The sequence below is a fragment of the Pimephales promelas genome, chromosome 20 (genome assembly GCF_988280905.1).
Source record: "Pimephales promelas chromosome 20, fPimPro1.hap1.1, whole genome shotgun sequence".
Taxonomy (NCBI): Eukaryota; Metazoa; Chordata; class Actinopteri; order Cypriniformes; family Leuciscidae; genus Pimephales; species Pimephales promelas.
In genome coordinates, this window is record NC_142788.1 from 9,962,501 (window position 1) to 9,978,916 (window position 16,416).

General features: G+C 37.7%; 1 protein-coding gene across 8 annotated transcripts in view; it reads left to right on the top strand.

Annotated features, from left to right (window-relative positions):
* Window positions 1-16,416, top strand: part of nav1a (neuron navigator 1a) — a 210,023-nt gene that overhangs the window by 21,564 nt on the left and 172,043 nt on the right. For 6 of the 8 annotated variants that reach the window (XM_039689889.2, XM_039689893.2, XM_039689892.2 and 3 more), the window contains exon 4: window positions 13,457-14,221. The exons of the other annotated variants lie outside the window; for them this stretch is intronic. In XM_039689889.2, coding sequence (XP_039545823.2) covers window positions 13,457-14,221 — 765 coding nt within the window. The remainder of the gene's footprint in view (window positions 1-13,456; window positions 14,222-16,416) is intronic. 8 annotated transcript variants of the gene reach the window in all.

The following is a 16,416-nucleotide window of genomic DNA, read 5'->3' on the forward strand; positions in this document are numbered from 1 at the left end:
ATTGGGTTTGCGATCAGATCCACCCCTGAGAATCGACAAAAGCTGATCTGCAGATTGAATTACGGTACACTTTTCCCATTTCAACATCTGCCGGCTTCCTTCCCCTCAAATGGTTGATGCACAAACACACTTAAATGTACAATGACAATACATTACCCCTCTCTCTCGTACACACGCACTGAACATGTGCTTTGGCTCTTGAACTTCTTTGAAGCATTACATCTGAAGTTTGTATTGTTTTGTGCCAATGGTGTCAGTGTTATCAGAGGCCTGGAACACATTTATTGGAGTGTCTATAGTAGCCAACAAGTTGAGATCACATGATGGACTTTGTCTTGCAGTTGGAAGGTGGTAAACACAACTCACAGACATCTGAAAGTTATTCTTGTAGATCACACTGGTCCCCTCCACTAAAACCCAATCGGATTTGACCATTTGCTTTTGAATTATCACAGAAAATAAGGTCTGTGACCAACAAAAGTTTGATTTTTACACGTTTTGTTCATCATGATAACTTTTCTGAAGCTTAAAGACAATCAGCAGAAGTAAAGAGGGTATCAACAATACACATCATGGTTATAAAGTTTGAGGTATAATAGTTTGCAAGTGTGTGATTAAACACAACAATGTTGCAAAAGCTGTACTCTTATTTTGCCACTTTTTAGCAACTGCCTTTTACTTTAAGACAAGCAAAAGCTTAAAAAAAATCACATATTTTACAGTATGTCGTTTGAATAAATGTGTGCATATCTTGAACTTCACCACAGACATTTTTTCAGTCCGAAAACCCTTTCAGGGCAATGGAACTGGAAGTGCTAAAATGCTCAAATTGGTTTTGGCATAGAGAAATACATGATTCATGCAGCACTCTATTGGAGTGGGTGAAGATACAAACATGGCCATTCATGTTCAGAATGAGCAGGCCTTGTTCTTTCTTTTTCTCTCAAGCTCCTTCAATGATGACCTTCTTGCAGCTGATAGCATCTGACAAAATAACATTTTTAATTTAGATTTTTTTAGATTTTTTTCAGAGACCAATTAACCCCCCCTCCCCCTCCATTTAATATTAAAAAATTGTTATTTAAATTATAGTAAAGCATTGCATACTGCACAAAATTCAGTATTATATTTTGAACATTGCCTTTTTTTCGTTCGTTAAAGGGCTCATGAACAGGCTTTTTAAATTTCATTATAGTGTTGTCTGAGGTCAACTCATGACGTTCGCTTGGTTTTTACAGTAAAAACATCAAAATTAATAAGTAATAGGCTGTTTTCTACCCTATCTCGGTCTTAATGGGCGTCTCGCATTGAAGACTTGGAAGTAAACGCCCACTGCTGTGAGTGGAGAACAGTTTTGCATATTATGAGTTTCACTCTCAATCCGGTTTGTCATCACGAGGTAGGCATCTATGTTACTTAGCTATGCGTGTAATGTGCGAATTGGTGGGCGGGGCTAAACCGGCCGTGTTGAAGTAGGCGTTGACCTTCTTCTGCGGGGGTAGTGTTTTATACTCTTTGACGTCATAGTTCCCCATTTCAGACTGATCTCATGAAGTAGCGTGTGTATGACACGCCAATTCGTATTTCCATTTTTGGCGTGCTATCAAGATGCATAATCGCTTTTCAGCGTGTTTATGAACGCCGTTGACTTAATGTTATTACTGTATATATAAATATATGACTTACCTCAACCCCGTCCCTAAACCTACCCGTCACTGGGGTTAATGGCATTTATGACTGTTCCCTTACCATCCCAGGAAAGAAAAATATAGCTCCCCAGATGTAGACCTACATTTTGCTTCGTTTCGCACGGACATTTGACGCTGTTTACAGACACGCGGAATCACTCGGACGTTAATGGCGTAGACATACACGCGGATAGCTCAAAATGCGTACAGATAACACGCCACTTGACTCGAAAGTGGCGTGTATGTTTACGCAAAAGTCATGATGTCATGTTGCCCATTTTGAAAAACGATTCGTTTTCTGAGGCTGGTGTCAATAAAAGCTTTTATTGGACTAACAAGGACGTTTTCACTTCTGAAACTTACAGGATATTCTTATAAAATAATGACCTCTTAGATGTCAAAAGCTCAAGGAAAATTTGATTTCTCAGTTTGATTTCTCATCACCCCTTTAATTGATCGAACTGCCAGTATTTTGATTTCCAAGGTGTTAACTGGATGGCACTCTCTGAATTAAATATCTGACAACATTTTAGGATAATGCTGTTTTGAATGATTAATGTTGCATAATGCATTTTATTAATACTGTTTATACTCTTTTCTGAATATTGCCACTTTTTTTACTCATTTGAAAATTACTTTATTGAAAATGCAAAACTAGATGCACATTTAATTTCCATATACTGTATGTTTAACCAACAAAGTAGGATGAGCTTAAGGTGGCAGTCTTAGAAGCTGATGCTGGATTTCACCTTCTATCATATTTGCAAATGTGAACTCTTTATTTCAGACCGTACGTATGACCATATAGTCACAAAGTGCCTGACCTGTCTATATGAAGTGTAATCCCTTTGTTAGGGATTTTCCTAAATCTCATGGCAGCTTTGGTAAATGCTTCGAGGATAGAAAAGCTGGCAGATCTGGTTTTAAGGCAATTAATTGGGAGAAAATCCTGATTTTAGCATTTTTGGCAGATTGCAGGCATCAAGGCCGAATTAATTTCTAGCATATGGCAAGGAGATGGAGGCAAAACCAAACCTATTGGCTGAAAGACAAATCGCAAATCAGCACTGGCCTCTTTTTAAAGTTGACTCTCCAGCATGCATATTTCATCCGCTGAATTTGAGAATCAGAAGTGAACTAGAGTGCATGTGAATTGACATTAAAAATTGCTTTACATGCATGATGATGAACGTATGCCAGCTAACCCTATTAACACGTGTTTACCCAGAAGCCTATCAGATTTGAGGAAATTATCCTCGTTGCTTGTTAATCGTTTGGCACCCCAGTCGCTCACTGTTTTAATATACTTTATTTAGCTTGATCTTAATCCCGGTTTTGAACCCGTTTCAGAGCTTAGATTCTCGGAGCAAAGTTTAGCGCACCTCATAAACCCTGACATGGACTGTTTGTGCAAAAGTCTTGATGTTGACTGGGACACGTGTAATGTCAACATGGATGGTGTGCATTTGTGGCTGTGTATCCAGTTTGGCATGCACACTAGTTTTATTAAAAGAGTATTTTGTAAAGCAAATATGAGTGGTGTTTGCACATGCAAAAGTCCTATGCTATCTCACGACCAATTTGTACGAATTCGTACGAGTGATTAAAAAGTGGCTAATTCGTACTAATTCATACGACCTCACTCGTACGAATTTGTAAGATTTGTCTAAACCCACGTGATGGGTAGGTTTAGGTGCGGGGTCATGGGTATTCGTACGAATTCATACGAATTGGCCAACTCGTAAAATATGTACGATTTAATAAAAATGGTTTAATTTTAATGAACAGTATTAACACTGGCTATGTGGTCACTTAGTTGATCTTATCACATTACTACACTCTTAAATAAAGGTTCTTTACTGGCAGGAATGGTTCTAGGAAGAACCTCCAAGCACAGGATTTTTTTAACAGCATTGCAGAAAAAGAACTTTTTAGTGGAAAAGGTTCTTCAGATTATTAAAAATGTTCTTCTGTTCACTGAAAGGTTCTTTGGGGAACAAAAAATGGTTCTTATATTGAGAATCTCATGTAAATCCCCTTTTGGAACCTTTATTTTAAGAGTGTACGGTGTTTCACTTCCACTTATTCAATCCAGGTGTTAAACCCTTACCTGTCACCCCCCTTTTTGATAATTGACATTAAAATGCATTATACAAACTTAAATGGTTGTAATTCAAGAATGCTTTGGAATATATACCCAAGTTTGGTCTTGTTTTAAAGAAAACAATCAGCAGATTATTACTGAAGTGAAAGCACTTCAAAAAATTAAAGTATGAAAAAGTTACGGAAGTTATGATTTACTGTAAATCAAATATAATTTATTAATATATTTTTTTTTAATATAAAATAAATATTTTACAAAATATTTTTTACTATAAAATTACTATAAAATGAAAGCTATATATCTAACCAAGTTGTGTTCCAAATTTAAAGTTGATATCACACATTTTGAAGTTCCCATGAGATTTTGTTTGGGCATTGTACCAAAAAAAGCCACCGGGTGCCATTGAATTCAATTGAATTTAGTTGTATGCATTCTGCCATAACAAATTAATAATTTTCTATCCAAATATCACTTCTGTCACTAAATATGGAACCTTGAGACTCAGACCTTTCTGACAATATGTTTTTTTGTCAAGATTAAAAAAGGTTTTGATAATAAATTATGAAAGATGATGCCCAAAAGGGGAGGGGCCTCATAAAAAATACCGTTTCTATGGTAACACAAAGTCCAATTTCAAAACGGTTTTCACACAATGAATTCTGAGTTCGTAAGCTTTCAAATGATACCTAATTTATGATAACTATTAAAATATGTGATATAAAATATATATATATATATATATATATATTATATATATATATATATATATATATATTATATATATATATTTTATATCACAAATAAAATCTTAAACTTTTTTATCTATTGTTTTAAATGACCGATCGTTTCACTTGATAAGACCCTTATTCATCGTCTGGTGTCGTTTAAACCTTAATTTCTTTTCGACTGAAGAAAGAAAAACATGGACATCTTGGATGACATGGGGGTGAGTAAATTATCAGAATTTTTTTTTTTTTTTTTTAAAGTACACCACTCCTTTAATACCCTTACAAAGTCAGATAACAAGTGGTCATCAGATAATAACGCTGCAGTGATCCTAGTCCTACAAAATGGGGCTAAGCAACCATGACAGAGACACAGGTAGAGATTAAACGTTAGGGCTCAGCTGCACAGACTGGGTATCGCCTTTGCTAAAGCAAGATATACAATGCTTCAGTGACAGACGTGATTAATCATTAACTCAGTATTTACATTACTTCCATTTCATGATACCACTGTCACATGTAATCTGATTTGGTCTCGTCTTCTCTGTGCTCTGTTCCCGTTTTTGCCTGCCTGATTTGCCAATAAGTTTTCATGGTTCTTAGTTAACACCTATTTCAGTCAATCATCCCTATGTATTTAAACTCCTCTTGTGGTGAAAATCCAGCTTTTAATGTTGTTTATATGTCTATGTGGTGTTTTTAATATGCTTTAATACAAACCATGTGCAGATTCATAAGTCGACAGCTGAGTATTTTTTCCTTAAAACTGCAGTGAACCAAAGACGGTCTCAAAAACACTGTTTGAAATTGCTGGTGTTTCTGATGTCACAAACTGCCTTGTAACCAATCAGATCAACGTGTGATCGTCAACGAGTGGATCTCTGAGCTGAGTGAGTGGAGGTGGGGCTAATTAGCATATTCATAGAACTGTAAATAGTAAATGAGACAAGGGTGTAGAGTTACATTCAAGCTATTTTAAGGCGTGAATACTTTTTTTTCAAGGAATTTTTTTTTAAATATGTCATTTTGGTGATCAAAGATGAATTTTAAGGGAGACAATTATTGACAGTTAGCCTTCAGTTTCGTGTTTGCCATTGTTTATGTTAAGTGGTTGTGTTACATGAGTCTCTAGCCATCTCTTGTATTTTAGCAAAGACTAGAATAATGCCTGGTTCAGATAACACGATTTTAGTCCGATTTTGGCACGAACCCTTTGACGTAGGGCGTCGTGGGGATTCGTAAACGACAACGGGCGTTGGGACGCAAGATTAGATTGTATCATCTCGCATAGTGTGTCATAGTCAGCGACAACCTACGTCGCGTCAACCTACTGCGATGCTTCACGACTAAAAGACTAACATGTTTATTTTTTTTTTAACGGTCGTCCACGACGGTTCCATCACATGTATGAGGTTGACCAATAGGAGCACAGAAGCTTTTCCATACACAACGTTCAAAAATGGCGAAACGAAAGAGACGATGGTGCTCATGTTAAAATTAAAAGTAAAAATAAATATGAATACAATATTTGACCTCAAGTTCTCTTTGGAGGATTGACAGCCCATACTGTCCTCTTCGACCAATCCAGGAACGTGTCCATTGTCGGGTTTTCTTTCTTTTTTTTTTTTTTTACTTTTTTCTGAACACAGGACAGCCAATACAACACTCACCGCTTCATCCATTGTTTGTTTACGTTTGTTTCCGGAAGTCACTCGCTACTAGTTTCGCCTTCTCGATAACATCACGTTAAAGACGGCATGCGATGACTGGTCAGGAAGCAACATATAGACATGTGTCTTGTCCACGACACGACAAGATTTTAGGAGTCAAAATCACGTAATAATCGTGTAATCTGAACCAGGCATAACACAAGGCACGTCAATTGTATTGTTTTTAAATGGGGAAAAGTGCTGCGCTCAATATGGCGGGATAAGTCCCGCCTTCTAAATAAGAGCCAATCGGCGAGTGGTAAGGTCATTGTGTCACTGCAGCTGTCGTTAGAAGCTCAGGTTCCTATAGAAACAGTCAGACACGAGCTTCTACTGAGCTGCACTTTCATGCCTGAGAGGTGTTTCAAAGATGGCCGCCGAGTGAAATCACTTGTCTTAAAGGGACTTAGGTTTTAGTTATTGGGTTATAATAAAGACTATTTTGTTTTCTACTCCTCTGTAGATTCCTATTCAACCTACACCTGACTACTACTGTATAAGAGTCGCACAAGGACACGCATTAAGACATTTTTTTAATAATGTGTTGGGCTCATTTCATGCCTGCTTTGTCTCTTTGGGTCAGTGCTTTGGAAAAGAAAGCCCATTGAGTGAGCAGTGCTCATTTAGGGAACAGACATCATAGTGGCACTAATCGTAAAGTAAAACTTGCATTCTAATGCAACACGTGGGCCAATCAGATTATCAGATATGACTCCATTCAAGGCCTTATATTATAGGCTATACTTTATAATAGAATAGAATATGACTTTTGCAGCTAGCCTGAGAAAGCATGTTTTCATATCTGGAAAGGGATTTTCTTTGGCTGACAACATTGCCTGACAGCCTGCGGGAGTGTTTTTCTTTAAGGTCATCTTTTACTTTTGAATCCATTAGAAAACTGCAGTTTATGTGAAAACAGATTAACAGTTAACACATTACACTGCTGAGTGGGACAGTAGAGAGGAATGTGCTTCCCATTTCCTATAATAAACATCTTTTATAGACATAAAAATAAGTATAGTATGTGAGGGAGTATTATGTGTAAGATACTACTGGAATTGACGCACAGCCGGACGAGAACACTTGAGTAGGTAGAGGTCATGAATCTATGGCCCAGCATTAGTCAGGCTTGTAGAGAGGATTTCCTCCTAGTTCCTCTGCTCTCTGTGGCTTTGTTTGGAAACATCGGCCCTTGGACTGAGTCATACTCGGGTGTGGTGGAGTTTAACCATCTGTAATAGACCTTTTCCTTTTTTAAGAAAGGTTTAACAACTGGAAAACAGTAAACAGATATGCTTACTTGAAGCCAAAGAGATAGGCCTACATGTATTCAACTAAGTGTTATGTGAATTGCAGGCAGAAATTTTGGCTAAGGCTGAATGAAATTATTATTTGCTTTCATTGCCTTCTATATTGCTCCCATATTTTAGGAATTTTGGACACTTATGGCCATGGTAATGGTGATGGCAAAATTCATTTTATAAAATAATTCTCTAAAGGTTCTTTTTCTGGAAAGTTGTTTAGGTAACAGTGTCTTATTTGTCCCTATGGGGAAATTACAGAATAGATTTCAAGGCATAACAATACACTGAAAAAAAAAATGTAGGGTTTACTTTGAAACTATTTTCACTCAGAAATGTTTTAGTAATTTCACAAAGAAATGTCAGAAGTATACTTTTTTTGTTGTTTACAGTGTAAACAAATGTACAAGTAATCATGCGACACCAAAATCTGTCATTTTAATATTTAGTGTATTTAACAGTATTTTAACAGCTAATTATAAAGGGGTCAAATTTTATTATATTGTTGTCTGAGGTCAACTTATGACGTTCGCTTGGTTTTTGCATTCAAAAACATCAAAATGAATAAGTAATAGGCTATTTTGTACCCTAGTTTTGAGCCTAGCTCAAAAACGCTTGGTTTTTATGGGCGTCTCACAATGAAGGCTTGGAAGTAAACGCCCACTGCTGTGAGTGGATAACAGTTTTGCATATTATAATGAGTTTCAACTCACACGTCGGTGCACTTGGGGGAAATTTTTTTTTTTTAAAAGTCCAATTTTGTCATTAAAAGTTTATCCATGCAGTCCTATTGGAATCCAGAGGAAGCTTTTGCAGCCACTGTCTTCTTCCACAACCAGGCTGCACAATATTTTGTATTGCTCGCTCTATAGCTCGATCCGGTTTGTCATCACAAGGTAGGCATCTATGTTATTTAGCTATGCGTGTAATGCCCGAATGGGCGGGGCTAAACCGGCCATATTGAAGCAGGTGTTGATCTTCTTCTGCGGGGGTGGTGTTTTATCCTCTTTGACGTCATAGTTCCCCAATTTTAAAAACGAGTCGTTTGCCGAGGCTGGTGTCAATAAAAGCTTTTATTGGACTAACAAGGACGTTTTTAGGTTTGAAACTTACAGGATATTCTTATAATATGATAACCTCTTAGATGTCAAAAGCTCAAGGAAAAATTGATTTCTCAGTTCATCACAATTAATAATAATACGTCTAATAATAATATTTTAATTTTACAATTTAATAATTTATAGGATTGTCCTAAAGGTTTAAGCAAGGTTTTTGAAACTCCCTCCGCATACAATCATTTGATACATGTTAGACACTTTTATACAGCAATCTCTTTGGAAAGTTACAAAATGAAAAATTGTCATATAATTGGACTTTGAATGTTTGACTGAGGCTAAATTTTGAGTTACTCTGAAGTTTATCCAGAAATTTTTGCAATGGTGTCTGGGTCTTCAGCACAGGACAGTCGGCTCAGTGTTGGAGCCCCACAAGTAAGAGACGAGGTGGCGACCTGTGGTGAAATTTACGTGAGAGCGCTATCTTGAGCCCACGGTCAAAACAGAGTGCTGTTTATAAGCAAGGGCTTCCCCATGAACAGATCTAGCTCTGTGTGTTATTCCATCCACTTTATATCTGGTGCGACATTAATGTCTCTACTGGGAGGAACTTTGGACTAGGCTGCTGGTTTGGATATGTTTGCCTCCTTGAATCACATCTGACATTAGAAATACGAAGTTAGAATGAGGTTAACACATTCGGTGGAAAAACTAATTCGTCCTGGACTGTTTGTTAAAATTAAATGATACTTTAAATCATGTACTGTTATTTTCCTATGATGAAATCTTGCACTGAAGGAGAATCTCAAGCCATATTTAGAGACCAGAATATCATTGAGATTGGCTTTTTGAGCAAGCAACCACCCAGACCATGGCAACTTAGGGCTGTAGTCAAGACCACCTTTGTCAAGTCCAAGACCAGGACTAGCCGAGTCCAAGACAAGACCGAGTCCAAAAAGGTTCGAGTCCGAGTCAAGACCAAATCCAGGACAGGAAAAAAAAGTCTCCGCATGACATTATCAGGACAGTAATTTTGGGTTATTATTTGTTGATCTAAAAGCAAAAGTGTCGCAACACCCAGGATTTTTAAGTACACTCTTAGAAGAAAAGGTTCTATATAGAACCTTAAAAGGTTCTTCCAGCGCTACGTATTTGGAACTCCAAAATGGTTCTTTATAGAACAATTTTTTGGTAAAAGGTTCTATACACTCTTAAAAAAGGGTTCCTCTGGGTTCTATATAGAACCCTGGGGTTCCATACTTGGCCAATAGAACCTTTTACCAAAAAAATGGTTCTATATAGAAGGAATTTTGGAGTTCCATATATGAAGCGGGGGATGGAACAATTTCTGGTTCTAAATGGAACCATTTCTTCTAAGAGTGTAGTAGCTAATAAGATTGGAACTATAGTAACAGCATTAGAAGACGCGCTCCGTTGTACTGAGCACTTGGTCGGTTAATTTTGGCATTTTCTAAGTTAGCGTTACCCTAATAGGCTAGTAATAAATGAACACGCATACAAAAATGTCTTTCGTTCTGTAGGCGTCCTGGGGAATATTTATGATTGTCCATTTTGTAGTGTAAACTTAAAACTGAAGAAATCATCACCGACGTCAGATAACATTAACGTTAACCCAAATGAACCACCTTTAACACAAATATGACACCCACAATGCTAGCTACTACCACCATACGTAATCGAACTTATAATTTTATGACGTTAGGCTGATAAAGTTTACAAATGCAAAATTAACGTGACGTGCTAGGATTATCTAGTGTGATTGGTTATTAGGTAGCCAGTGTTTCACTTTTCATTCAATAGTATTAACATAATAGAAAGACAACTGGACTCGGTCGAGACCAAAAGCCATATTTGGCAAGACCAGTGGCCGAGACCGAGACAAGTCCGAGTCCGAGACAAGTCCATGGAAAAAAAAAAGTCCATGAAGTCCATAGAAAAACAGTCTCGAGTCTGGACTCGAGTCCAAGACCGGACTCGAGTACTACAGCCCTTTGGCAACTTCATAGCAACATATATTAAGAGTAGTTTGTGTTATTATTGTTGTATATTGCATTTTTTAAATGCTTCTGTGGTGTTCAAAAAGGGCCAGAAATTGAATTAAATGACTGACCAGTAGTATGCAAATGATTTTTTTTTAAATAATGTTCATTACTGTCTCTAAAGGGTAGCACCAACACTGTTTCCTTTTAAAGCTGTTTGCTGCATTTGAATATTTCCGTTTGCCCTTTGGATTTCCGCCAAAAAACTGCAAAGATATTTCAGAAACTTTCACAGACTTTGTTCAGCGATTTTCTTATCGACTCGTTTCGTACTGGTTGCCATCAGGAATTAGTGCATTAAGTGCATGATCGGAAGAAACTGAGGTATTATGCATATTAATTAATGGATAAGGTAATGCACCACCCTGAAAGCATGCACTCTATTTGAGCCTATTGATTGATTGATTGATAAATGTTGAGACATAAGTTGAGTTTATGTTAAGTGCAATAGTAGTGCCTCTACAGTTATTCGCAAACTTGATAAGAATACAGAGAGAATGATTAATTAAGTTGCTTTATCATCCCTGTGTCCTTGAGCTAAGATGTTGTGTGAGGTCCGTTATTTCCACTTGGATGGTCTGTTTGGTAGAGCTTGGCCTTGTTGAGATGAAATGACAGAACTAAGTAGAGCACTCTCAAAATTGATTCAAACATGGCTAGATCCCTTTCGGCTTCAGAGGAAGGAACTGTGTGCGGTCTTGTGTGTATCATAGTGTTGTGACATGCCCTTCCAAACGCTGGTGAAAAATTAGGTCCATCCTCTGACAGAATGGTGGTTGTTCTTTGCGAAGCTCAATCTTTTTTTCATGGGGGTAATTCACTGTGACACATCAGAGCCAATACCTAATTGTCTATACATTTGTTTTAGCCTGAAGTGTCATGCAAAGTGTCTTTTATATATATATATATATATATATATATATATATATATATATATATATATATGAAGAGTTCAGATGCAAAAGCCTCTAAATGCCATTTTAAATTTTCTTTAATGATGATTTTTGTCGAACATGTATATTTAAGTTCAGTAATTTCACTTAAATAACAATTAATAGGTAATTATCATTGCCATTTAAGTGAAATCACTGAACTTAAATATACAAGCTTGACAAAAATCATCATTAAAGAAGAAAATTTCAAATGGCATTTAGAGGCTTTTGCATCTGAACTCTTCATATATATATATATATATATATATATATATAATGGCTATCAAACGATTAATCAATTAATCGCATACAAAATAAAAGTTTGTGTTCACATAATATATGTGGGTGCACTGTGTATAAATATTTTGTGTGTGTGTATATATATATATATATATATATATATATATATATATATATATATACACACACATGCATGTATATTTAAGAAAAAAATATTTATATATAAAATATTTATATATAATATAAATTATATATAAATCTATATACAGTATATACATGAAAATATTATATATACAAGCATGCGTGAACATATGTAAACACAAACTTTTATTTTGGATGCGATTAATCGTGATTAATCGTTTGACAGCCTTTATTTATGTATGGCACCAGTGGCTCTAGATTAGATAAAATATGACTAAAAAACACTTTTATTATTGTCGATATTTTTTATTACTTTTTAAATAATATTAATTTTCATTGATAATTTTAATGAATATATTAGTATTAATATTTTGGTTTTATCCCGCTTCAAATCAATTTAGTATATCATAAATTATGTTGTTGTTTTTTTTTGTTTTTTTGTTTTTTTTTTATGAATTCAATCCAGCTAAATTATGTTAAATTATGTACAAATTCAAAATGTACCTTTTTGTTCAGTTTGGAGTGACATGAGTGTGGGTAGATGATGGCAGAATTTTCCTTTCTACAACAGATTATCTTTGGAATGTGTGACTCAATTGGACTGACACAATTTAGGAATGTGAATGAAAGATCTCAGGCAAGTTTTAATATGTGAAAATTAATTAAAAAAGTTTTGTGAGGGTATGATGCTTCCGGTCCTGGCCATTACAGACAGTTTAAGATTCTGACAAGTAATAAACATGGAAAGACAATTTTTGCAGAAGCTCCTAGATATTCAAAAAATAGGCATTTAAATCACTTTTCGTAATGTGACATGTCTTAAAATCAACACAATCTGACAGCATAATGTTACTAGTGATTATGTCCTTGCAGTGAACACATTATTGGTTTTATGATAACAGAGAATTGTGGAGAACCAAAGAAGGAAGCATGCTGTCAGGCAACGGTTTAAACCACAGGTCCTGCATACGACAACACTGATAACACCGTATAGCATCTTTAGAGTGGGTGTGTTGGAGAGAGAAAGAGGAAAAGAGAGAGAGAGCCATGAGAGTAGCGGGAGGAGGAGGGTGTGTGTGGTTGAATGAGTGCGGGGGAGCAAGGGGAGGGACCGTTTCTGCGTCTGTCTTTTCTGTCATTCTGCTGCTGCACAGCAAAGCAGCAAGACACTACTGAAGGGAGGAGAAACATAGAGAGAGAGAGAGAAAGAGGGAGAAAATGAGTAACTGGGTAGCATGAGAGCAGCTGCAACTGAGGCAGTCTAGCTGAGAGGACCCAGATGCTGGATTTACATGCTAAAGACACCAGCTACACGGATTACCTCTTCAATACAGGATCTACTGACTGGTCTTTCTGTATGTGTTGTTGGAGAGCTAGTTCTCCCTGTGATAAGGATTTGGCAGCAAGCGGACAGAGCTTGCAAACCTTGCACCTTGTCTCTTTTTTTTTCTCGATTGTAAAACCCTTTGACTCACTGATGCTTTTACATGGTTTCACGCAGGAGGAATGCTTGGGGGTAGCCCAAGAGGACAAGGAGTAGATCTGGAGACTGAGGCTGACAATTCCTCCAAAGCCAAGACCCCTCTGGGCCAGGCGGGTGCCAAAGGAGTTGGGGGCATGGCTTCGAAAAGGGGCAAGTCAGGGCTCCCACAGGCTACTCCTCGGGCCGAGCTAAAGGTCTACCGAGCAGGAAACTCTGAGGGTCGTCTTCCAGTTCCAAGCAACCTGCGCAAGCAAAAGTCCTTGACCAATCTGTGCGTGCTTACGGACGCTGAGAAGAAGATGCACCTGTACCAGCCCAAGTGGTCGGATGACATGGAAAAGCCTGGGGCAGGTCAGAACAAGGCAGGCAAGCTCAAAGATACCGGAGGGGGTACTGGCAAGGCTATCCCTCTTTCCAAAAACCTTTCCAAGTCGGAACATTCGCTGTTTCTAGGAAAGCCGAAACCCTTTATCCCACCGTCCAAGCTGGGGAAACCTAGTCGGATACCGAAGGGTCCGTACGCTGAGGTCAAACCCATCAGCAAAGCTCAAGAGCTGGCAGATGATAGCAAGTCGGATGATGAGATCTTGTCCAGCAAGTCTAAGGCTAATGGGAAGAAGTCTGTAAATGGCACCTCGGGAGCAGCCACACCAGGTGGAGGTGGAGGGGGCAAAGATGCACCAGAACCAGAGGAAGGAGACAAGACCTTCCTAAAGGTGGACCCTGAACTGGTTGTAACGGTACTTGGGGACCTGGAGCAGCTTCTCTTCAGTCAGATGTTGGGTAAGTAATAATAAGATCAACTAATCCGCTTGCAATGCTAAGGAATGAGCAATGCTGCCTGGCTGACGGATCCCGCATCAACTCTATAGCTCAACCCAGCCCTGCTCTTGCTTAGCAACCACCTCGCTTTCTAATTTCTTATTCGTCCTGTGCTGCTCGCACAACTATGCACATTTTCTTCATTCATGCATCTATTCTCGGCTCAAAGCTGCATCTGCATGTTAGTGATTTTGATTGTTGCATTTCAAACACCGTGTGGCTTCATTGAACAATCGCTGCATCCCTTTTTGTTTACATTGCAAGCTCATGCCTTGCATCTGTGCACGTATTGGATGAGACCAATCTGCGCTCCAATCGGGGGGTAGGGGTTGATCCGGGGGTATATTTGCGTTACTATTGTAGTAGAGTTGACATACTGCCCTAATCTTCGGAACGTGTGTCCTTAGCTGCTGGTTTGGACGGCTTTTTTACTTTTGCCGATATTCTACATCAATGATGGGCCTCAGTTCAGCACACATGACTGTAAATAATGGAAACAAACTAACGCTAGAGACAGTCAAGTAAATGATGCTGGATGTCATTGTGGGAACTTAAAAATAAACCTCGCTGGGTTGAATTGTATTCAAGTCATGGTGGGCAACATATTTAGCCTTGCCGCTGGTGCCATTGATCTCTGGGGCAGTTGACAGATGGTCCCCCTCTCTTTTCCTCTCTCCCCTTCCCTCTCCCTCTTTCTGTTACCGGGGTACTTCAAAAGAGAATAATAGGGATGTCACACTCTTTGAGAAGGTCAGTGACTCAGAATGAGACGGCAACGGCACATGGACATTGTGCGTTTTGTTTTTATTTAAGAATACATTAACAGTGCGGTGACTTATTAGCTGTTTACCTTTGCGCTAAGCTATTGTTTAGTCATCTTCCCTGGCTAGGTAGTCACATGATACTTTAATATTTAACATGGAAAGTGATGATTTGAGTGTGATTAGCTATTATAAATTCTATAAAAAAATCTGACGCTGAACAATAGTCTAAATTCTAAGGTAGTGCCTCAGTGTATTGCTTTTTTAATGATGAAAGATGTGTTGTGAAGTGAATCCACTGAGTTGAGATATGAGAAAATGGAATTCAGTCTTTTAGCTATACTCATTTGCCCTTCTTCCCTGGAGCTTATTTTGACCTTGTCGCACGACACCTGCTGAGGGATGGGGGTGGGCAGAATTGGGGGGAAAAAAATGGTCTTATATTGTACGGCTGATCCGGATTTGATATTCTTTTCAACATCTTGACCTCTGTACATTACTGTTGATTCCTTTAGCTTGTGCTTCCCACCAGGGTTAGCTGTTCAAGCAAATGTTCAAAGCTTCCCTATGGGGTTTGAAGCATGCATGTGTGACTGACTGCATTAGTATTGCTTGGCTTCTGCCTCTGCTTTTGACTCCACAAAACTCAAGAAGAAATTTTTTTTACACAAGACACCATGCCTCCAAGTGACACTGGAAGTCACAATATGAAGTACTGCCCAATACAAATAGATTATTTTTTTATTTATTTATTTATTTTTTTTACAGTTTTAAAGATAGATATCTGGTTGGATATGAGACGAAGGTCATGTCTGCATAAGCAGCACCGTAGTTGGTCTAAATATGAGCATTGCCCACCAAGCAACATCTTTGATATAATTCAAAATAGTTTGATCAGTATAACTGGCAAGTCAACACTTTATAATTATGTAAATTAGGTCTGCAGTTGGAAATATGGAAACATTATGCTTAAAGGGATACTCCACTTTTTTTTTGGAAATAGGCTCATTTTACCACTCCCCCAGAGTTAAACAGTTGGGTTTTACCATTTTCGAATGTGTTCAGCTTATTTTTTTGATATTTAGAAGAATATCAGTAACCAGACAGTTTCTGGTCTCATTGACTTCCATAGTATATTTTTGTTCCTACTATGGAAGTCAATGAGACCAGAAACTGTCTGGTTACTGATATTCTTCTATATTTCAGAAAATCGGCTGAATGGGTTTGAAAACGGTAAAACTCAACTGTTTAACTCTGGAGGAGTGGTAAAATGAGCATATTTCCAAACAAAAGTGGAGTATCTCTTTAAGTGTTTAGATGCCTTTGGTATTAGACAGTTATAATTGGGAGCCACCAGTGGAGGGTTAAGAGAATCACTACTAAGATCACATGGAA